The 24754-nt window shown below is 47.0% G+C and overlaps 1 protein-coding gene across 1 annotated transcript in view; it reads left to right on the top strand.

Annotated features, from left to right (window-relative positions):
• The window catches only part of LOC143963575 (pyroglutamyl-peptidase 1-like protein), a 72857-nt gene that overhangs the window by 41036 nt on the left and 7067 nt on the right, over positions 1 to 24754 (top strand). Inside the window, exon 4 of the mRNA XM_077473256.1 lies at positions 23479 to 23705. Coding sequence (XP_077329382.1) covers positions 23479 to 23705 — 227 coding nt within the window. The remainder of the gene's footprint in view (positions 1 to 23478; positions 23706 to 24754) is intronic.

Raw genomic sequence — 24754 nt, 5'->3', positions numbered from 1 at the left:
TGAATTAATTTTGCCATCTGTTTACCATTGTTAGTTACTAAACGATTTGGTTTATTGTTTTGCCATATCTTTTGTGAGCTCTTCCCATTGGACCTGCGCTCTGGGCCGGCGGCTCTAAGACAATTTTGGGGCCATCTATGATGGGGTTCTTATAGCCACAACCTGACAAATATTTGACATACCCTGAGCTTGCAGTTAAGATGTAGGAGACACATGTTGTTGCGATAATTTATAAAGGAAACACACCATGCACTATTGAGTGATCTTATAGTGAATTATTGAACACTTTAGATCGCCCACCCAGTGTTATGATCTAGATACCAACACAGACCAGCTATGTGAGTTTGGTGTATGTGGTGGATGTAGTTATGTCATTAGTTCACTGGGGGCGCAGTTCTGGTTTTTGCCACGGCGAGCTATGTGTTGTGCATTTGATTCTGTTAAATGACCCTGCACATGCGCAGGGGGTATGCGGACGGATGTAAGGAAGCGTCGGGTCTCTTGTTACGCCGCGCCGTAGGCGGCGTGGAGCCATTAGGGCGGGACCATCATAGTCACATATTGGAAGTGACCTCATGTGACGTGAACGAGGCTTGGTTGGTGCAGGTACAGTTTCCGATCGGGTGACCGGAAGTTACCGAAAACGGAAGTGGGGCATACGTCCGAGAACTAACGACCGGAAGTGGGGCATGGGTGATCCCGATGGGACGCCCTGCACACGTACCGGTCGTTCTTTCTTCCTCTTTCGATCTGCACCACTGGACAGGGCTGGTGTCCTGTATTTACAAATAAAAGAGGGATACTTTGGGGATTTTGTTTATTAAACATTAGTAGTTGGACTATTGGGCGACGCAGGACCGGAAGTCATGTCAGAACGATAGTGAGGCTTGGATATCCGGGATGGTTACAAACCGGAAGTGGGGCTAATGACACGGTCTTGGCGTTCCATACACATTCCTTCCCCCCCCCCCTCCCCCTTCTATCGTTCCTTTGGCCAGCATAAGGGTATGTATCTGTAGAGTTGGGATACATGGCCCATATGACATATTGAGACACTGGCAGTGCCTAATTTAATTCAGCTGAGTATTAGAACGGACATGACAGGTTACATATGAGGGCGGGGTGAGGGTGGGCCCAACCTTGTGGATTGACCTTTGGAATCACTGCCTGACGAATCAGACGTTGATTCCAAGACGAGGCTTGGTTTTGGCGGGAAAAGCCAGGTGCCCAGAGTGAGGCTCAGATGATTAGAGACATATAAATGGAGGTGACACAGCGTGCCGCTCGTGCCCCTGGATGACGCAATTTTGTTGCGAAACGCGTAGGGCTGAGCGGTGCGCTACATTCACCTCGGTTTTGTGACGGGTTCCAGGAGAACGAGTTTGTCCGTGTGTGTCCGGCCGGCGCCACGGACTTAAGGCGCTTTTTTCTTTTACACACTTGTAAGTGTATTTTTATATTTTTACCTTAAAATAAAAAGGGTTTTACACTATTTTGAGCTTTATTTTTTTCCTATGGTTTTGATGCCCCTGGCTCTGAGTCTGTTTGGACTACTGAGTTGAGTGTCCGGGAGGGAGTTTTCTTCCCAAGAGTTCCTAAAAGAGCGAAGCCAGGAAGACATCGAGGAACCCCTTTACCTTGTGGTTGGAAGTGACGTCCATCCCTATAAAGCCCCGTGTGACCCTCTGTAGTGGGGGGTCAATCATATCTGGTAAGCAGTAAATCTTATCGTGTGTTGGTGGTGGATTGAACATAACTGCTCCCATATTTGGATTTCCAGGATTAGTGTGGTTTTTACCCAGAGGACTTTATTTTGGTCTCACGTTAACCCCTTCTTGTTCTTTATACGGACTCATTGTTCATACACTGGGTGTTTATACTTTATATACTTTATATACTTTATACTTTATATGTTTATTTTTATCATAGGTGTATGTCACTGATTCTTATTTTACGTGCCCATCAGCATTTGTGGGTTTTTGGGATCAGAAATTTCAATACTTATATGTTTTGTATCACGTATATGTATTTACACATATAGGGTTGCCATACCCTATATAATATCTATTTCAATATTTACTTGCATATTTTGCACTAGCAGTTGGTTGCATCTACTAATATCTATTTCAATATTTATTTTCATATTATTGCACAAATAGTTGGTTGTATTTGCTTTGGTATCCATTTAGCGCGGCTTATGGTTTTTTCGTTTTCTTATTTGCATGCATGTGACATAGCGAAGCCGCAGCTTAATATCCTCACAGGAATTTCTTTATATATTTACACATTTACACATTCACATTCTTAACCTTAGCGCAGTTATTTTCTTTTTTCCTTCATATACTGAGATGCCTAGAAGTTTTCCACACACAACATAGGGCTGCGATTTCCAGTGATCGGCCAGCTTGTTTCCCTGGGATGCCTAAGTTTCTCAGCTGAACCCGTTCACCTACTTGAAGATCTTGAATCTTTACTCTCAGATCAAAGTTCTTTTTGTTTTTGCTCTCTCTGGACCTTGAGGTGGCTTGGGTCTGCTCATAAGCAATTTTCAAGTTCTTTCTTGGCCTGTCCACATACCCTCTATGAGAAGACTCTGAAGTATGGTCCAGAGAGGTTCCAAAGGCCAGATCCACTGGTAGCCGGGCTTCTCGACCGAACATTAACCGATGGGGTGAATAACCCGTGGCATCACATTTGGTGTTATTATAGGCATGAACCAATGCAGCGATGTGTCTACTACAGTGGGGCTCTTGCTCTGCGGTTAATGTGCCCAACATATTCAGGAGGGTCCGGTTGAACCTTTCTGGCTGAGGATCCCCTTGTGGGTGATAGGGTGTGGTCCTTGACTTCTGTATGCCCAAAAACTTCAGTAGTTCTTTTATTAGTCTACATTCAAAGTCTCTTCCCTGGTCTGAGTGTATCCTTTGAGGTAATCCGTAATGGACGAAGAACTTCTCAACAAGAGTCTTTGCCACCATGATTGCTTGCTGATCTCTAGTGGGGAAAGCCTGGGCATACCAGGTGAAATAGTCTGTCACCACCAAGATGTCCCCTACTCCACTCAAGTCATTTTCCAGATGGAGAAAATCTATGCAGACCAGGTCCACTGAGGCAGCCCTCTGTGGTGGCTTCTTCCATTGTATGCACCTGAGGCAGGAATGACAGTAACTCTCCACTTCTTTCCTCATGTGGGGCTAGTAAAATCTGTCTTTTACTAACTGTAAAGTCCTTTTGGCTCCCCGGTGACCATGGTGGTCATGTAGAGCAATTAGTACCCTCTCTCTGTGCTTTTCCGGCAGGAACAACTGCCACTTTTCTTCTGGATTGTCGGAAGGGACCACTCCCTGTTGCAGCTGCAACCGATCCCATTCTTTCAGCAACAGCCGGGCTTCCTTACAAGGATTCTTCTGGAGTACATCAGGTTGTTGGCATTCCAATGCCTTCCTCACCAGTCCACATAATGGGTCTTCTTCCTGATCCTTCCTGGACAGCTTGGGAAGACCCTCTTGCACCACTTGGGAGACATCACTGTAACATCTGGGGACTCCTGCTGCAGATAATCCTACATCTTCGGTTCTGGCCCCACTCTTTCCATGGTGACTTGTCCCCTCACATAGGGCCCTGACTCCTTCAGGAGTAAGTTGAGTCCAGTCTTCTGGGAAACTCAGGAGGTCATGAGGTCTTCTGGATAGAGCATCTGCATCTCGGTTGCCAACTCCTGGTCTGTACTTCAGGCTAAAGGTAAAAGCCGAAAGGGCTGCAAGCCATCTGTGGCCAGTGTCATCCAGCTTGGCAGTAGTGAGCAAGTAGGTGAGGGGGTTGTTGTCCATCTTCACCACAAACTCAGCCCCATACAGGTAGTCTTTTAGCTTGTCTACCACTGCCCACTTCAGAGCCAGGAACTCCAGCTTATGAGTTGGATAGTTCTTTTCTGCAGGAATCAGGCTTCGGCTCACATAGGCGACGGGTCGCAAAGACCCTTCGTGTTCTTGGTACAGCACTCCCCCCAGTCTGTCTTGACTGACATCCACATGGAGCTCATAGGGCCTGGTGGGGTCTGCATAGGCCAACACTGGAGCAGTGGTGAGGCTCCACTTCAGTCTTCTAAAGGCCTCCTCACACTCTGAGGTCCACTGACCCTGGATGGACTCTCTTCTTCCTGGGTCCTTCTTTCAGCTTCCCGGACCGTTCTAAGTCTTCACCAGCCTCTTCCTGGTTCTTCAGGAGCTCAGTGAGGGGATGGGCTATTTTTGCGAACCCTTCCACAAACCTTCTATAGTATGAGCAGAACCCCAAGAATGACGTTGGAGGGCCTGGGCCAAGAAGTGACAACCCTATAGCTTCTTCGGGTCAGTTGCTACACCCTCTTTAGACACAACATGTCCCAAATAAGTCACTGAGGGTTGATAGAACTGTCACTTTTCCATGGAAAGCTTCAAGCCCTCCTCATGGAGTCTCTTCAGAACCTTTTTCAGATGTGCCTCATGCTCTTCCAATGTTCTCCCGAAGACTATTATGTCATCCATGTAGACTAGCACTTCTATCAAGTTCATGTTGCCCACTGTCTTTTCCATAAGTCTTTGGAAAGTTGCTGGGGCCCCAGACAATCCTTGGGGCATCCGGTTAAACTCGAAGAACCCCACTGGGGTGATGAAGGCGGTCTTTTCCCAGTCTTCAGGGCACATTGAGATCTGATAATACCCGCTCTTCAAATCCAGCACACTGAACCACTTGGCCTCCGATAGACTCTGTAGGGCATTTTCTATCCGAGGAGTGGTGTACTGATCGGGAATGGTCCTTCTATTCAGGGTTCTATAGTTGATGCACAGGCGCAGCAACCCATTTTTCTTTTCTCACCACTACTATGGGGGAGGCATATGGGCTTCTAGACTCCCGGATAATGCCTGTTTTCTTCAGTTCAGCCAACTGCTCTCTCAGATATTCTAGATCTCCTAGTGGGATTCGCCTGACCCTCTCTCTGAAAGGGCTGTTCTCTTCCAGGCGGATTCGATGAGAGGCACTTTTAGCTAGTCCCACGTCAAACACGCTTTTTGAGAAAGCACCCTTCCATCTTATCAGTTGGGCCTTTGCTCTTTCCTTCCAGGCAGGGGTCAGTGGTGTATTCTTGAGAGAAAACTCCTCCAGTGGAATCTCTATCCGGCTTTCTTCCTCCTGATCACTCGCCAAAACTGAGGTGACTGAGCTAACCTGTCCCAGTAACAATCTAGGTGGCAGCTTCACTGGAGAAGTTCCCGTGTTACGGATACTGACGGGAATCTTCCCATGAGCCCTCTTCAGTGTTCTGGTGGGCAGCACCTCTGGGATGAGTTTTAACCCCTCCTGGTTCTCTTGATTTGCATCTTCAAGGAAGGAGAATGAAGGGCCCGGAGTTTTCCAACTCAACTTGACAAGGGCCCTTAGGCAGACTACTCCACCAGGTGGGACCCACTTCTCTCTTCTACCCACAAACCAGACTTTTCCTACTCCCCCTTCAGGAGTCTCTTCTTCTTGCTTGAGATTCCTGTATGTCTGGACCAGCATCTGATGTATTTTAGTGGGGGAGGGCCCCTGCCGGGCTACCAACGGAGTCAGGAGCCTTCTCACCAGGTCAATGTTCGTCCCGATAATCAGGGAATTCTTGTCAGCCCCTCGGGGCGAGGGCACACCATGACTAGGTTGTCAAACGTCTCAGCCTTTCTCGCTGTGCTTGGGTCAAACGTGAGTCTGACTGGTAGGTAACCGTTATATGGGAAGTTCTGGGTACCTAACCCCCATATTTCCAGTTCTTCTAATTTCTGTAACAGTAAGTGCTTGAGGTGTCGGTTGTAGAAGTCCCTGTATAATAAGGTCACCTGGGCTCTGGTGTCCAGCAATGCCTTTGTGTAGATCCCTTCGACTTGGATGGGGACAATTGGTGAGGGTCCTACTAGATTGGGAGGGATCCCACTGAATGTGGTTCCTTTGGCCGGTTTGGTGGCCCGTATCTTCACCTTTGGCTTTGGGGGTCTTTTGGAGACGGAGGGTGTGGGAGTCGGTGCAAGAGTTTTTCCAATAGCCGGGCAACCAGTTGACTCCTTCACTGGGGCCCTCTGAAGTTTTCTGCCGGCTGTTTGAAGTTCGTTTCCGCTACTTGGTTCGGGCACTCTGCCTGACATGTCCTACCTCTCCACATTTAAAGCAGATTCTAGGTGTGGATTTGGTAGGATGATCAAGGATCTCTGGGGTTTCTTTCGATAGTACTTTCTCCAAATGGGGGTTCGCCAGCTGAGTCATCAGTATTGTCATCATTTCCAGTATCTCTCTCTCTCTGGGTCTGGAGCAACTTTTCCAGTCCAGTCTGACTTGTGGAAAGGTGATGATCAGGCGAGAGCCATGATCCTTGTTCAGCCCCTGCTGCCAGTACACTGGGTTCCCAGACATCCGAGGGAGCATCCACTTGCTGCACCTCAACACAGGAAGGGCTAAGGGGATGGAGTTTCCTCTGCTTCTGGTCTCTCTCAAGCTACACTTTCTCTGCTTCGTTCACCTTCTCTATAAGGACTTCATCTGGCGTGGAGGAATTCTTCAAGTACTGTCTCAGAGCCACCTTGACCTGATCACTCTTTAACCCTGTCGTCACTGATCTCCGGAATTTCCGTTTTATGAGCTCAGCTCCAAAGTGATCTCCGAGTCCTTTCTCCTGTGTGGCTGCCAACAGGCGATCTTTAAGTTCAATGGCCCGGAATAGAAAGTTTTGGGAGGTCTCGTTATCACCTTGAGTAATGTTCATCAGTTTATAATACAACTCAGGAGTATCTTCCTCCTCATAGTAGCTCTTCAGAACCCTCATCAACTGATTCAGGGCCAGTCCAGCTTTCCTTTTCAACATAGCTCTGACGCTAGACCCGGGACTGATAGCCTGGATTACTGCCTCCTTAATTTCAGAGTCTGAGTATCCTTTCTCTAGTCCCAACTCTACTTGGTGTAAGAGACTGATGTAGGACAGTTTGTCTTTCTGCCCTTTTTCTCCTATTTGACCGTCTATGCGGAAATCTTTCCGGATGTTTATTTCTTGTAAAGGGCCCAAAGGGCGCATCTTCTGCACCGGGCTAGTGCTCTCGACCGTTTGGCTAACAGGGGTCCTTCCTCAGAGGCGCGTGCTCCATCATTGTGTTCAGCCATAAGTCTGGAGGCCTCCTGAAATTTCACATTTATTTCTTTAAAGTGTCGTTTCAGATCAGCTACCTGTTTAATTAACTCTGCCCCCTTGGCACAGCTGTGGTGCAATAATAATACAGTACAATGTAAGACAGTATAAGATACCTGTATCGATCCCTCAGGATCCTTTGGCTCCTCTGGCTCCACCTGGTGGGGAAAACAGTACGCCACACAATTGTACTCTTAACCAGAAACACTTTTACTGGAATTATAACAAATAGGTGGTTACAGGGATTACACTGTCGTCCCAATGTAGAACGTCAGTACAGTATAAATCAACAGTCAAATACAGTAAGCAATATAGAAGTATATTCTAGACCTGGGAGCTCCCGCTACTTAAAGTTTTACGTGAGGCCTCACTTAAAGTACTTTCTCCTTTATCTACTTTCTTTGCTAGCTTAAAGAGGAAGTAAACCCTTCCAAACAACTTGGACCTACAGGTAAGCCTAGATTAAGGCTTACCTGTAGGTCCAAGCAATATCTCCTAAACCTATATGGTTTAGGAGATATTTGCCCGAAAATGGGCACCGCTGTCTACGGCGCATGCGCCGTAGACAGCGGCGCGCAGGCGCACTAAATGCGGCAAATCCATGAATGGATTTGCCTAATTTGTCGACTCCCGTGCGCATGCGCGGGAGTGACGTCATCGCGGCTTCGCCGAGTGGCAGCGGCGGAGCTGCGAGACGCGACTCCCGTGCGCATGCGCGGGAGTGACGTCATCGCGGCTTCGCCGCTGTGATTCGTCGGAGCTGCGAGACGCCACCAGCAACATGGATGCGGCGGACTACAGGGATCAGCGGCGACTTCGCTGGCTCCTGTGTCAGGTAAGTGACACATAATGAGCTACTATGTGATGCATAGTAGTCCATTATGCTTTACCTTTGCAGGGAAAAAAAGAGGAAGTAAACCCATCAGGGTTTACTTCCTCTTTAGGTAGTTCCTCAGGTATTTGTAATCCAAAGGGGTAGATGGAGAAGCTAACTTAGAATGCTCCAGGTATAGTTCCAAGAACTTTTAATCACACTTGGGCGCTAAACTGAACTGGGCTTCAAGCCTACTCAATGTCAGTTGCTCAGTTATGCTTCTGTGGAACAACAGGCCTATGAGAAAGTCTAACTGCGTGCAATAATAATAAACTGTGGGCTACAACCCGCTCACCAAATGGATCAGAGTTCTGGGTGATGACAAGGGTGATAACTGCAGCTTGCTTCAGCTTAGACTGGGCCAGATGCTCTGTGTCGCTCTGCTGACTGGATCCGATCCTCCGCTACTCCGACAAGCGTCTCCGAACCGACTCTCAGGCTCCGTCAGGTCACCTCGCAAACAGACCGGTTTGCACTCCGCGGTGACTGTCTGCCTATGTGTCTGAGGACCCTCCTCACAGTTCCGCACAGGCAGGCAGCGTGGTCCCAAGAGGCCAAATATGGCCGCTGCAGTCCCTTTTATCCCCTACCCAGCATGCACTGCATATCAAAGTGTTCATAGATAGGTCACACAGACTCCTGGGTAACAGAGGTCAAACATCTTATCAAAACAAACTGTACTTCCTATAAAAGTATTTTTTTGCTTATAATCACCATATCTGTGCACTACCAGATTTTGTCAGTAGATGGCTCCAACACTGAGCCATTGCAATGTCCACAGATTTAGCATTGACATATGCATAACCACGTTAACAAACAAATATGTCCCCACTACACTTATGAATAAATGGTTGTGGAACAAATCATTTGAGTTTCCATTATTTTTTATGGAGAAACTCACATACAAGTGCATTCTCCATTTGTGTTTGTTATATTGCCACTTCCTGTTCTACTGATAAGTATGTGCATTTCATTTAACAGTTAAATATATACAGTAAGCGTCAGTATGTGTAATCCTTGTAAGTAATGTTTTAATCCCTTCATGACTGAGAGCATTCCATGCCACTGAAGTCATTCCAGTTCGAAGGCTTTTTTTGAGAAGTACTCAAGTGTAATGTGTCCGTCTGATTCCAGGGATAGGCAAGGGATCTTAGTCCAGGTTTGATAGAACACAACAGACCTGACTTGGATTGTGATGTCATTGTGATAATAATTGCTTTCCTTTTTTGGTGTTGATTGAACACTCTGACTTGGAATGTGATAGAATTGTGACAATAATTGCTTCCTTTTTTTATCACTTGACCTCCGGAAGATTTACACCTTTCCCGACCAGGCCATTCTTTGCGATACAGCACTGAGTTACTTTAACTGGCAACTGCACGGTCATTTTTTTTCCCCACAAATAGAGCTCTTTTTGGTGATATTTAACCCCCTCCCGTCAGCGCTATAGCCGAAAGACGCCTACAGCGCAGACCTAATTTGCCAGGAGGGCGTCCATAGACACCCCCGCTTGCTGGAGCGGCTGGAGGGAAACAAAATCCACCACATCCCCCTGTCAGGACGGAGCTCTGCATTTACACTTGCACATCTCTGTCAAGCCTCTTGCTTTGTCAATTGGCGGGCATCCATTAACCAGCACCCACCGAACAGCTTCTGTGATTAGTTACCCTATATATGTATATACATATATATATATATATATATATGTAGCGGGGTCTCTTTAAGGACTATAAAACTACTGTTCCCAGAACCCCACTGGTTCCCAGGATGTTTGGAGTTATGCCTCAGAGACTCATGGGGGAGGGCATATAAGGAGGGGGAGAGGCCTAGTTCTTCCTCTTTGGACACCCCCCTTTCTCCTAGCAAGAGGAGGTCTGTGCTGGACTGCTGGAGGCACAAGGCCTGAAGCCTGGGCCTTGTGCTCTTTTCCAAAGAGCCCTCTGCCAGCCTAGCTGTACCTGAGAGACATCTTCTCATCCTTGCTGCAGTACACCTGTTCCTAGACGAATCGGACTTGGACTTGTCCGAGTGGTGAGAGCTTTTTAAAGACAGACACTTTATCTTTATTATTTGTTTGGATTACAAAGTTGTTCTTCAAGTGCACCACCGAAAGATTGCTAGCGAATATTGTTTCACTGGACTTCCATCTAGATCAGTCAGGCCTGACTGCATAGGTAGATAGTGCTGGGTGTTAGTTTACCCATGCGGGGAAGTAGCTGAAAAAGGGCAGCGTTAGAGTTGCATAGCAATACTTTCTTATGCTATTACTCTGTTTATCTTTATTACTGGTTACTGCAGGGACCTGCTTATGTGTTGCAATCCAAATGTTTGATTCATGTTATTCCTTTTATAAAAACAACAAGTAAAGTCAGTTATATACTTTCAAAGATTGTCTATGAGCTTGAGTTATCCACCCACGCACACACACATATTTAGAGTATAAGTGATTTAATGTGTATTGCTAGATACTAACTGTGCCAGAGTGGGTAGTGCAGATTGCCGGGGGGTTGGCGGAGCTGTGCTCAGGACCCAAACCAAACTTGCGGCCCTCTTAAGTGAGGGTATCGCTATACGTGGGGGCTCGTAAATCCGGGATTTCTGAGACAGCGGTGAACACGCCAGAGGTACCGGCATGGACCCACAGGGAGTCAGAGCGTGGTGTGAAGCGGCTAAGGCCGACCCAAGTCAGTCAGTGGTCATTAGCCTCCCAGGGGAGAAATGGTCGACAGAGACCGTAGAGGAGTTAATGAAGTCAGTGTCCCCAGACCATGAACCATGGGTGATGGAGATAAAATCAGACCCAGACATCTCATATCAGTACGCGCTAGTGGAATACTGGGATGGGATGCCGGAGGCTTGCAAGCGCAACCGTGTACGGACACAAGACAACAGATCCTTTAGGTTGGCGCATGCAATAAAGGAGGAGCCATCACCAACGGGATCACCGCAGGCTGCGGCCCGTACCTCACCCGAGAGTCTCAGATCAGCACCGGCCACCCTTAGCGCAGAACTGTGTGCTGTCCTGGGGGAGATTGTGGCCCAGTGCAAGAAGGATCCCACAGATTACCCGATGTCGGGGTACAGAAAACTCCGGATGTTTTCAGGGAGGAAACCTGTACCTTCGGAAGAAGAGGGATTTGAAGAGTGGTTAGATAGCGCAACACAGGCACTAGAGGAATGGGAAGTTCCAGAGTGCAGAAAGAAGCAGAGGATTGTGGAAAGTCTAAAGGGGCCTGCTCTAGAGACCGTACGCAACCTGAAGATGAGCAGGACAGACTGTAATGCGCAGGAGTACCTAGATGTATTACAGAATGTGTTTGGTGGGACAGAGAAAATCTCTGAGCTTGCTTAACAGTTAGAGCATTGCTACCAGAAGAAAGGTGAAAAACTATCAGACTACATGGGACGTTTAGATAAAATCCTGCATAGGATGATCCTAAAGAAGGGGATCAGCCCAGGAAAAGTAGATGAGGCCCATGCTCAACAGGTACTGAGGGGAGCTCAACCCATGGATCCTATTGCATGGACACTGCGTGCCCGACTGGATGGGAAGAATCTGGAGTACACTGACCTCATCCGAATGATCAGAGAGGAAGAGGCCCTACTGGAAGAAAAAAGGGAAGAACATCTCACCGAGCCCGTCAAACAACCGGTAGCAATAGTTACACCGGCCATGACTCCCGCTAGAGATAAGGAGGTGGACACTTTGAAGTTACAGATGTCCCAGGTGATGGAGATGTTGACTGCTATGATGGCGAAAGGTCAAGGGGGAGCCGAGAAATCAAGTCCTAGGAGGGAGTTGTTTCCAGATACACCAACACCAAGCCCCACTCGAGACCGAGAAGAGATGCTATGCTACAACTGCGGGGGCAGTGGCCACTTCGCCAGTAGATGTTCCAGTCCCAAGAAGAAGAAGATAGATAACCGCCAGCCGGCGGGAAACTTCAGAGGGCCCCGGTGAGGGAGTCAATCGGGTGCCCATGCCTTTCAGTGAACTCCAAACTGAATAGAAGGAAGAGAGAGGGAGAAAACCAGACCCCTCAGAAGGAATGTCTACAAATAAGAGACAATAACATCCCTCAGCGGGTTTGTACTCCCATTACTGTGGGGAGGGTCAATGCATACCAGGCTCGAAAAAGAATAAAGTCTAAAACCAACTGGATGAAGACGGGTCCCCAGATAAGGGTGGCCTCAACCCGGCCCTACCCAGAAGAATTGGTCGGCCCGTCCCCCACTGTCTCCATCCAGGTGGAAGGAGTCTACACGAAGGCCCTCCTGGACACTGGAGCTCAAGTGACTTTGTTGTACAGAGACTTCTATGATAGGCACTTGAGCCATTTGCCTATACAGAAGATAGAAGAGCTGGAGATATGGGGCCTGGGAGCTCAGAGTTTCCCCTACGATGGTTACCTGCCCATAAAGCTGACCTTCGATCCCTCTGTGGCGGGGAAAACAGAGGTGTTTGACACCCTGGCAGTTGTGTGTCCTAGACCTCCCGGGGCCAGCAAGATGTCCCTCATCATAGGGACCAATACGGATCTGGTGCGAAGACTTCTGACCCCTCTAGTGGAGACAAGAAACCATCAAGGTCCCAATATCCATCCCATGCTGAAGACAGCCTACCAACGGTTGGTCCTAGAGCAGAAGACCCCATGAGAGGGGATAGGGAAGGTGTGGAGACTTGGGAGAGAGGGAGTGGTGCTGCAGCCCGGAGAGGTAGCCTGCCTCAGGGCCACGGTGAAGCTTACCTGGGAGCAGCCTGGTCCCTTTGTAATGCTGGAATCCGATCCAAGGGAGGACCACTCAGGCCTGGAAGTGATACCGGAAGTGATTTCAATCAAGGCCCTGAAGAAGGCTCGAGGAAGAGTCCCAGTGAGTGTGAGAAACCCTATGGAGAGACCCATAGAGATCCCTGCCAGGATGCTGTTGGGGCAGGTGAGTCCTGCGGCCCCAGTCAGCTGGTCAGAAGTAAAAGGAACGGGTGAAGGAGGAGATGTTTGGGAGAAACTTTCCATGGAGAACCCGGACCTACCTGGAGCCTGGAAGGAGAGAGCCAAGGCCCAGCTGACTAGATGGGAGAGGATTTTCTCAAAGGATGAGTTTGATGTGGGATGTGCCAGGAGTGCCACCCACCGAATCCGCCTCCAAGAAGACAAACCCTTCAGGGAAAGGGTTAGGCGGGTCCCTCTAGCTGACCTGGAGGATCTGAGAGAGCAGCTTGCGGAGTTGAAGAAGACTGGTGTGATTCGGGAGTCTAGAAGTCCCTATGCCTCCCCCATAGTGGTGGTCAGGAAAAAGAATGGGTCGTTGAGGCTTTGTATTGACTACAGGACTCTCAACAGGAGGACCATCCCTGACCAGTATACCACACCGAGAATAGAGGATGCCCTACAGAGTTTGTCTGGTGCCAAGTGGTTCAGTGTAATGGACCTCAAGAGTGGGTACTACCAAATCCCCATGCACCAGGAAGACCGAGAGAAGACAGCTTTCATAACCCCAGTGGGATTCTTCGAATTCAACAGAATGCCTCAGGGCCTGTCTGGAGCCCCTGCTACCTTTCAACGCCTCATGGAGAAGACCGTTGGAGACATGAACCTCATAGAAGTCCTTGTGTACTTGGACGATGTCATTGTCTTCGGGAAGACTTTGGAAGAACATGAGGCCAGGTTGGAGAAGGTGTTGAGAAGACTCAGCGAAGAGGGACTCAAGCTTTCTCCCGAGAAGTGCCGGGTTTACCAATCCTCTGTGAACTATCTGGGACACATAGTGTCTGAAAAGGGAGTGGCTACAGACCCTGAGAAGTTGGAGGCAGTTACCTCTTGGCCAAGACCGACAACAGTCACAGAGCTCAGATCTTTCTTGGGGTTCTGCTCCTATTATAGAAGATTTGTGGATGGGTTTGCCCGGATTGCCAAGCCACTAAACGAATTGCTCAAGACTGAAGGAGAAGAGGATGGCTTGGGACCTAGGAGGGCCGGTGAGTCGGTTCAAGATCAGTGGAACCCAAGGTGTGAAGAGGCTTTCCGAACCTTGAAGAGGAGCCTTACCACGGCCCCAGTCCTGGCCTATGCCGACCCCACTAGACCATATGAGCTACATGTCGATGCCAGTCATGAGGGCCTAGGCGGAGTGCTCTATCAAGAGTATAAAGAGCAGCTACGACCAGTGGCCTATGTGAGCCGGAGCCTGACTCCCTCGGAGAAGAACTACCCCACTCATAAATTGGAGTTCCTGGCCCTCAAATGGGCAGTAGTAGACAAACTGAAGGACTATCTCTATGGGGCGGAGTTTACCGTAAAGACAGATAACAATCCTCTGACCTACCTCTTCACTACTGCAAAGTTAGATGCAACCGGACACAGATGGTTGGCTGCATTATCCGGATTCAACTTCAGTCTAAAGTACAGACCAGGGGCTGGAAATAGGGATGCAGATGCCCTGTCCCGAAGATCTCATGTCATGGTCAATGACTGGGAAGACTGGACCCAGGTAGCACCGGAAGGAGTGCGAGCACTCTGTCAGGGTGCTGAGTTTCAAGCAAGAGGGGGCCCCAGAGCAGAGGAGATAGGAGTCACCGCAGTGGGAGTCCCTCAACCCTACTGTGGGGTAACTCAACTAGCAGAGGAACTCCTGCCAAAGCTGTCCAGAAAGGAGCTGAGCTATGACCAATTGGAAGACCCCATGGGGAGATTGATCCTTGAAGCTTTGGAGAACGAGAATCCAGAGGGACTTCGACATCACCCTTCCAAGGAGGCTCGCCTGCTGAGGAAAGAGTTGGATAAGCTACAAGTACATCAGGGAGTGGTCTACCGAAGGGGCCCCTCTGATAACTCAGAAGATAAGTGGCAGCTGTTTCTCCCAGAGAAGCACCGAGAGACGGTACTAATTGCCTTACATGACCAGCATGGCCATCTAGGGACGGAGAGAACTTTCCAGCTTGTCAGAAGCCGGTTCTATTGGCCCTGTATGAGGGCAGAAGTGGAGGAATATTGCCGTTCTTGTGCACGATGCATCCAAAGGAAGGCTCTATCCCATCAAGATGACCCAATGGGCCACCTACAGAGTCAGGGTCCAATGGATCTGGTGTGCATTGACTTTCTCTGCCTCTAACCCGATTTGAGTGGATTGGGAAATGTTCTGGTGGTAACCGATCATTTCACCCGTTATGCCCAGGCTTTCCCCACCAAAGACCAAAAGGCCTCCACTGTGGCCAAGGTGCTCATGGAAAAATACTTTGTCCACTATGGATTACCACAGAGAATCCACTCAGACCAAGGAAGGGACTTTGAGAGTCGTCTGATCCGGAACCTACTGGACTCATTGGGAGTAGAGAAGACCAGGACTACACCTTATCATCCACAAGGAGATGCCCAACCTGAGAGGTTTAATCGGACCTTACTAAACATGCTTGGAACTCTAGAGACAGAGAAGAAGCAACACTGGAGCCAACACATATCAGCTTTGGTGCACGCTTACAACTACACCGCAAGTGATGTGACGGGTTACTCCCCCTACCGGCTCATGTTTGGGAGAGAAGCAAGATTGCCGGTGGATCTGGCCTTTGGCATTTCCCTAGACCATGCCTCTGCTACCTCCCACAAGGGATATGTGGACCGACTTAGACACAATTTGAAAGTGGCCCATGAATGAGCTCAGGCGGCCTCGGACCAAAGGGGAGCCCGCAACAAGAGGAACTTCGATCTGAAGGTTCGAGTGCAAGACCTGCAGCCTGGGGACCGAGTACTGCTACGCAATCTGGGGATCCCTGGGAAGCACAAGCTTGCTGATAGATGGAGATCGGAGCCCTATGTCATTTGCAGAAAGCTACCTGGATTGCCTGTGTATAAGTTAAAACCAGAGGGGAAAGTGGGGCCCTTGAAGACTTGGCACAGGAATCATTTGCTCCCGCTTACTGAAGCAGTCAGAATACCTCCAGTGAGGAATTCACCTGAACCTGTTTCCATTCTGGATACCCCGGGACCTAGCACTCGGTCTCAGACCTCCCGGGTTAGAGATGGACAAGATCCCCAACGAGGTGAAGGTGGAAGAGGAGAGCTTGAGTGGCTGTGGCCTTCATCAACTCCAGGAAATTCTGCCATAGATCTCCCACCTACTGAGGATACACAGGATGGGACACTGAACCCATAAGCTACAGAGTTCATTCCATCTAGTGGTGTGCCTGAAGGCTGGGAAGATATCCCTAGCATTTACTCAGAAGAGGAAAGGACCGATGTTCCAGAACCAGTGGTGCTGTCAGAATATGTTCCTGAAGTAGAGCCTGTGGCACGGGAGCCTGAAGTCCCAAGAGAACAGAAAGCTCGCCGAGTTGTGAGACCCCCCAAGAAGCTAACCTACTCTCAAATGGGGGAGAGCTCTGAGGACTCTGTTGTGACTGCTAGAAGAAGTGCTGAACGCTCTAATCCTTCCACTGATCATTTGGTGGAGGGCAACCCCAGCTCACTCTCTGGCACAGTTAGGCAGGCCACTCATGCCCGTGTGACCTGTGGGACAGGGAATCCCACCTCTGAGTTCTGGTGGAAATTCCCTGTACCAACATCATACCCAGCACTTTCAAAATTGGTACAGGATATGTGTTAAAAGTTTATCTTTGGGGACCAAAGAGTTTAAGTGGGGGGAGTGTGTAGCGGGGTCTCTTTAAGGACTATAAAACTACTGTTCCCAGAACCCCACTGGTTCCCAGGATGTTTGGAGTTATGCCCCAGAGACTCATGGGGGAGGGCATATAAGGAGGGGGAGAGGCCTAGTTCTTCCTCTTTGGACACCCCCCTTTCTCCTAGCAAGAGGAGGTCTGTGCTGGACTGCTGGAGGCACAAGGCCTGAAGCCTGGGCCTTGTGCTCTTTTCCAAAGAGCCCTCTGCCAGCCTAGCTGTACCTGAGAGACATCTTCTCATCCTTGCTGCAGAACACCAGAAGGATTGAAGACTCGGAGGTCGGTGGATTCCTGTTCCTAGACGAATCGGACTTGGACTTGTCCGGGTGGTGAGAGCTGTTTAAAGACAGACACTTTATCTTTATTATTCGTTTGGATTACAAAGTTGTTCTTCAAGTGCACCACCGAAAGATTGCTAGCGAATATTGTTTCACTGGACTTCCATCTAGATCAGTCAGGCCTGACTGCATAGGTAGATAGTGCTGGGTGTTAGTTTACCCATGCGGGGAAGTAGCTGAAAAAGGGCAGCGTTAGAGTTGCATAGCAATACTTTCTTATGCTATTACTCTGTTTATCTTTATTACTGGTTACTGCAGGGACCTGCTTATGTGTTGCAATCCAAATGTTTGATTCATGTTATTCCTTTTATAAAAACAACAAGTAAAGTCAGTTATATACTTTCAAAGATTGTCTATGAGCTTGAGTTATCCACCCACGCACACACACATATTTAGAGTATAAGTGATTTAATGTGTATTGCTAGATACTAACTGTGCCAGAGTGGGTAGTGCAGATTGCCGGGGGGTTGGCGGAGCATTGCTCAGGACCCAAACCAAACTTGCGGCCCTCTTAAGTGAGGGTATCGCTATATATATATATATATATATATATATATATATATATATATATATATATATATATATATATATATATATATATATATATATATATATATATATATATATATAATGTGTGTGTGTGATTCCGCACAGAACTACCACCCTGTAGCAGTAAATCTGCTGTAGGTCAGTCGTTAAGCGGTTAATGAATCAAGTGATTTTGTTTAGATGTACCAAGTACCAGAGGGTAAAACTATTTAAACCGTATCTCTGGGCAAAATGAATGAAAATATTCAGTACATAACTGTAATACTAAACCTTTCCCCATGTCTTTGCTAATGTAACACTGTGCAATGTTACTGTTATGCAGAACTGTTTTTTTGCCACAAGATGGCAGTGTCCCACATCTTAGTTATTACACTACTACACTATAACAGAAGTGTTGGGGACTCTGGGACTTGTATGCTGTAAGCAGGAGTATTTTGCCCAGAATAGCTGAAGCTGAACTACACCACCCATGAGAACTGGCAAAAGGGAGGGAGCATTTAAAAAAGGAAAAGCCCGAGAACAAGAGGGGAACTATGGAGGCTGGACGTGAGAGAAAGAGAGGAGAGTGGATCCACACAGGGCCCAAGGCTGGATCGGGCCTGGTCGAGAAGTGGCAGAGAAGCTGTTCATCCTGGAGACCCTGCAGGCCGACGGACCAGGTCATAACCACCTTCACAACCATCCCAGAGGAGGACCAATTGGGCCCCCTTACACACGGAAGGTCAGCGCTTCACCCTGCTGCACTGTGGAACCAGATGAGAGCGCTCTTAACCTACACAATGCTGCCATTTTACTCAAGCCTGTTTGCATCCAGTTGCTAGAGTCTAGAACAGTTTACAGTGCAGGCCTATATCTTTATGCACAGACGCTATAACTATCCAGTGCTGCAGTATAACCCCCTTACTGCTTTTATCAACACTGCCTGCAGGATACCAGAATTCACCACTTTGCTTCCCTGCTAGGCAGGAGTTCTACACACATCCCACTTCAGGCTTGAGCCATCCCAGGAAGAAATTAGCTGGTTTTCATTTAAAGGAATATACTTCAGGTGAAATCTGTTTCCCCTCTTTCCTCCCAAAGCAATCTCTGTTACCATCTGACATCTTTAAGGTGACTCTTCACCCTACTCTGACATCCTTAAAGTGACTCTTTACCTCACCAGAGCTTATTATTAAAGGGGAACCCCATTTGTCATTGTACCATCCTTTGAGCAACTCTGTTTCCCTCAAAGGGACTACAACTCCATTGTGCACCAACCTCCGGGCCCCGACTAGCCGGCAGAACAGTTCTTCATGTGCTTGGGGTATCAGCTGAAAGTTTACTTGTCTAGGTTCCCGAGATTTAAACCCTGACTTTTCTTACTGAGAGCCCGCAAGTGAGCTAGCTCGTTGTTTGTTCTTTCCTTCTCATTCACCCACTTGGGGAAAATTTCTCGGTTTGAGGGCTCAGGTTTAAATCTTCAGTCCTGCAGGACGGGTGGGAGTGGCTTCAAGTGGTACTGTAATTGTATTATAATTGTTTTTTTCTTATTGGTGTTTTTTTCCATTTGGACGACACATGGTTTTGTTTGCCCGTTTTGCCATTTCCGTGACATCAATACAAGTTAAACATTCATTTTATCAGTGTGTACGTGTTTATCCTTTGTGTGACAGCTAGAGAGTCACCTGGCCAAGGTATGTTGGTGGTGTCATCAGGGGCAACAATCTACTCAGGGGTCAGTAGTGAACAGGGTACCCAGAATACTCGGTGGCTCCTGAGGTGGGTAGGGCTACACTTACAACACATTGACCTTGCTGCACTGAAATGCCAAGCAGTGTTTTTACCTTGCTTGAGTTCTTCCTTGGTGAACTACAGAATACCCCCACTTATATAATGGAGATGAGAAGAGGGGCACTAGTATTAACAAACTAGTTGTGCCAGTGGTGAAGGAAATGCTCACATACACTTAGTGGCTAATTTATTATGTACACACAGGGCCTTTTCTCCTTAGAGAATGGGTACAGGTACTCCCCCATTCTGAGTCACCCCTTGTCTCTGTCCACTGCCTATAGATCCCCTGCCAGCAACAAAATACACTCCAACAATAGATCCCCCAGCAACACTGGATCCATGACAGTAAATAATACTCTAGATCTTCCAACAGACAGCATCAATAGACTCTTCTGAAGCCAGCAACAATAGATCCCTCTCAGCAACAGTTGACTACTAGCAACACAGGATCCCCAACCAGGAAAAATAGATCCCCCTGCAAAAAAATACCCCCCAAAAACCAACCTGCCCAGCAACAAAAAACCTGTGCCAGAAACAATACTGTAGCTCTCCTCCAGCAGCCAGCAACAACAGGTTCCTCTCTCAACGGTAGATCCCTGCCAGCACCAACTGACCCCCTAGCAACATAAGATCCCCCCAGCAAAAGTAGATTCCTCACCAGAAACAATAGATCTCCCCAACCCTGTTCAAAGCTCTGACTTTTATGTATAGCGCTTTTCCAGGCATCCCTACTGTGGTGCCTCCTGGACTTTCGCAGTTTGAGCAATGCCATGGGTCCGATAATCCCAAACCTTGTCTAGATAGGATTTTCTAACTGTCTAGTGATAGTTCCCTTCAGGTAGAATGGTTTGGCTCAAGCCCTCCTTAAAAAGTGACACTCTCTGTTTACCTCTTTTAGAGTTTGTGTGATTGAAAAATTCCTATTTAGCTTGTTTCCCTCTTTTCTTTTCATGAGGTCTGTCGGTCTTTTTTGGCCTCTCCCTCTGAGTTAAGTAGTCTGGAATCTGGGCAAGACTCCAAACTGGTCTTTTTTGGACCAAGAAGTATCAGATGTTATTCCAGGGAGTGAATGTTTCCTTCCCCCATCCTAAAAGGACTTCCCAAATGGATGTATCTTTTTGCCTTCCCCTTGAGTCTGATTATTTGCAGCAGGTAGTTTTCAATTAGTCGAGCCTTCTTCTGTTTGGTTGGTCAACTGACCTGTCTTTCGTTGGACATAATCTGCTGCAGAACTTTTTTCTTCAGAAAGGTTTTGGAAACTCCCACTGCAACAGATCAGGAGACCTACCCTTTACCCAGGACAGCGCTGAGTGTGTCATTCTGAAGGTCTTATTCTCCTGGGTCCCTCTGTCCGAGTACAGTGTCCCATTGGAGGTGGGTTCCCTCCGTCCATTTTGTTTGTGTGGATAGGGGAATAATTTTTTTGTTTTTTTAGCCTGCTGCCCGAATGAAGAGCCATCAATGGCCAGTTTTACTTTGCTGCAGATTCCCCCTAAGGGAGAATTGTGGGATAGTGTAAGTTCAGAGGCCTTCGTGGGACCTGATCACCTAGAGTAGGCTGAATGATACCTAGAATAATATATTTGGTAACTGGTTGTGCAGGTTTGCAGTGGGGCTTTCACAACAAAGAAGCACCTATGGATGTTGGGTGGAAGAAATCCTACTCATTCTTCTGATCTAGATGTTCTTGTGCACCAATATGGGTTATGTTATATCCTCATCCCTGCTTCATGACTGCTTTAGCAGTCCCACTATTGTTATTCTTTTATTTATTAATCTTTTTATTATTATTATTCCATATCTTTTTTGGCTCTGCGTAACTTCTGCATACTTTCAGCTGTTAAAGCCATTCAACTTTTAAAATGTTCAGCTCTTTCAGCTGATGGGACTTCTTAAACTTTTTTCTGCTATTTATACTTTTTAAAATATTAAACTTTTTAACATTGAATGTTTTCTGTTTGATATCTTTTACAGTTTTTGTGAAAAAAGCGGTTTAAGCTTAGTGATCATTTCAGAAAATTTCAATAATTTAGGGCATCCAGGCTTTTGTTGTCTGTTTTGTTTCCATGGTTACCAAAGCTTCTTATACACAGTGATGGGCGATGGGGGAGAGCACAGACACACCATGTACTGATTTATAATAGATGAATATGATGGGCAGTTTTGATGGGGCAATATGATGGGGCAGTTTTGATGCTATTCAGCATTCCCACGCATTTTCTCCAGGAAATGCATTTTCTAGTTAGTAGGAATGCTTTAGCAGTCCCACTATTGTTATTTTTTTTATTTATTCAACATCATCATCATCATCTTTTTAATTTTATTCCATACGTTTTTTGGCTCTGCGTAACTTCTGCATACTTTCAGCTATTAAAGCCATTCAACTTTTAAAATGTTCAGCTCTTTGAGCTGATGTGTGTTTTTCTTCAATTTTTTTCTACTATTTATACTTTTTAAAATACTAAGCTTTTTAACACTTTTTTTTAACATTGAAGTCAATGAGAGCATGCTTAAAATCTTTAAAATCTTCTTCCAAAAGTTTCAGCTCCTTCATACTTTCACCTACAGACGCCAAACAAACTTTAAAATGTTCACAAAATATTCAGCTATCTGGCTATATCTTTTCAGTTTGATATCTTTTACCATTTTTGTGAAAAATCTGTTCAAGTTTAGTGACCATTTCATAAAATTTCATTAAATTTAGGGCATCCAGGCTTTTATTGTCTGTTTTGTTTCCATGGTTACCAAAGCTTCTTATACACAGTGATGGGCGGTGGGGGGTGGCACAGACACACCATGTACTGATTTATAATAGAGGAATATGATGGGCAGTTTTGATGGGGGCAATATGATGGCGTAATTCTAATGGGGCAGTTTTGATGCTATTCAGCATTCCCACCCATTTTCTCCAGGAAATGCATTTTCTAGTTATAATTGTGTCCTTCATCCACCTCTAGAAAAAAATCTTATGGTAATTAATTAATTAATTTTTTTTTTTTACTTTCAAGGTCTTTTAAAGGATAAATCATTGGCAAATGTACATGTATTAAATTTTTTTCTACACATACCAGGGGTCTGTGCTACTTACAGTAATTGTAAAATCTCTTTTTTTTCACTATAAAAAGAACAAACATGTTGCACTTACCTGCTCTGTTGCAGTGGATTTGCACAGAACAGCCTGGATCCTCCTCTTCTCGGGTCCCTCATCTGTGCTCCTGGCCCCTCCCTCCTGTTGATTGCCCTCACCGCAAGCAGCTTGCTATGGGGGCACCCGAGCCAAGTCACAGCTCCCCTGTCCATTCAGATACGGAGCTCTGACCCGGCCCCCGCCGCCTCTCGCCCCTGACTGGCTAGCTGACTTTGATCGACAGCAGCAGCAGCCAATGGTGCCGCTGCTGTGTCTCAGCCAATCAGGAGGGAGAAGCTCGGATGGCTGAGACACTCGTGGACATCGCTGGACAGAGATGGGGCTCGGGTAAGTGTTAGTGGAGCTGCTGCACACAGAAGGCCTGGGGTCCCTCTGGGGTCCCTTGGCGGCTGTCTCGACTCCCTCCTGCAAGGACTCCACAACTTCATGCGAGCTCCCTCCCATGGTGTGGAGTGCTTGCGAGCGCGCTCCCGTGATACAGCTGGCGGCCATAGCCGCTCACTGTATCACTTGGCCCTGGTGCGCAGTGTCATTGGATGTGATTGACAGCAGCATGAGCCAATGGCTGTGCTGCTTTCAATCCATCCACTCTAACCAATCACTGGGCAGGCTGAGCGGCGAAGAGGATGTCGGGGGCGAGCGCGGGACTTTCGAGGGGTCAGGTAAGTAAAACGGGGGGATGGGGGGGCTGACATTGCCGGATGTTTTTTCACCTTAATGTATAGAATGCATTAAGGTGAAAAAACTTTTACCTTTACAACCCCTTTAAGATAAACAAAAAAACGTTGTCATCTGTTCATATATTTAAAGGATTGTTTAAACATCTTAACCAAGTCCTAATCTAAGAAAACGTTTAACGATTAAAGATATTGAGAAGTAATCTGCTTCTAACTTTGCATTTCCTGTTATTCTTTGCTGGCAAACTTGACAAAAACACCCTAGCTGTCTGTGCACGTTGGAATGATGGCCTCATCTAAAGCGATCATCCTGGAGCAATGTGCAAGAAACAAAGGATACATGGATAGGGACCTCAGCGGTGCTTTCCCACAAGAAGGTTGCTGTTTGCTGGAAGGACCAGAAAGAATTGATTCTTCCATTAACATGAAAAGTGTCTGCAAAAACATTTCATGGCCAGGGGTCGATGTCATCTATTCCAGAGATGCTGGGAGGTATTAAAATCTAAAATCTATGTTTGTGTGTATGTGTATACAACGGGTAAAATAAGTATTGAACACATAGCCCTTTTTCTAGATAAATATATTTCTAAAGCCGCTATTGACATTAAATCTTCACCACATGTCCATAACAACCAATGCAATCCATACATACAAAGGCACCAAAACAAATATGTTCAGAAATATAGTTTTGTGTAATAAATTGGAATGACACAGGGAAAAAGGTAGGTGCAAAAAGACATGGGAAGCCAAGACACCAGCTGAAATGTATCAGTAAATAGAAAGCAAGCCTGCCCTTTGTCAGTGCAAATTAATATCAGCTGGTTCAGTCTCAACTGATGGCCTATAAAAAGGTGTCTCATTACCAAGGTGTCACACAAGAAACGTCTCGTGGTGGGTAAAAGCAAAGAGCTTCCTCAAGACCTTTGCAACTTTATTGTTGCAAAACATACTGATGGCATAGCTTACAGAAGGATTTCTAAGCTTATGAATGTTCCAGTGAGTACTGTTGGGGCCATAATCTGGAAGTTGAAAGATCATCATTTCACAATAGACCGGCCACAACCAGGTGCTCCTCGCAAGATTTCTGACAGAGGAGTGAAAAGAAGTATCAAAAGAGTTGTCTAAGAGCCAAGGACCACTTATGGGGAGACCAGAGAGACCTGGAATTAGCAGGTACAATTGCTTCAAAGAAAACGATAAGTAATGCACTCAACCGCTATGGCCTGTATGCACGCTGACCACGCAAGACTCCATTGCTGAAGAAAAAGCATGTTGAAGCTCGTTTAACCACTTCCCGCCCATAGGCCATCATATAACATCCTTGACTTGAGTGGAGATATCTGACCTACAGGCATAATCCAGATATCATCTTTTTCAGCCGGCGATTCTGTGCACAGTAAGAACAATCGTAGCTGCTTGATCATTCTTACAGGCGGTTCCCTGCGATCAACCATCATTCCCACCGGAAATTGAGCATAGAGATTTCCGGTGACCAGATGGTCCCCAATCATCTCTATGACCCTCTGAGGCCTGGGCACGAC

This window comes from Lithobates pipiens, unplaced genomic scaffold, assembly GCF_037356315.1.
Source record: "Lithobates pipiens isolate NorthernLeopardFrog02 unplaced genomic scaffold, aLitPip1_a1.2 Scaffold_8, whole genome shotgun sequence".
NCBI classification, from domain to species: Eukaryota; Metazoa; Chordata; class Amphibia; order Anura; family Ranidae; genus Lithobates; species Lithobates pipiens.
Note: the sequence above shows the minus strand (reverse complement) of the source record. Positions and strands in the feature narration are given on the sequence as shown.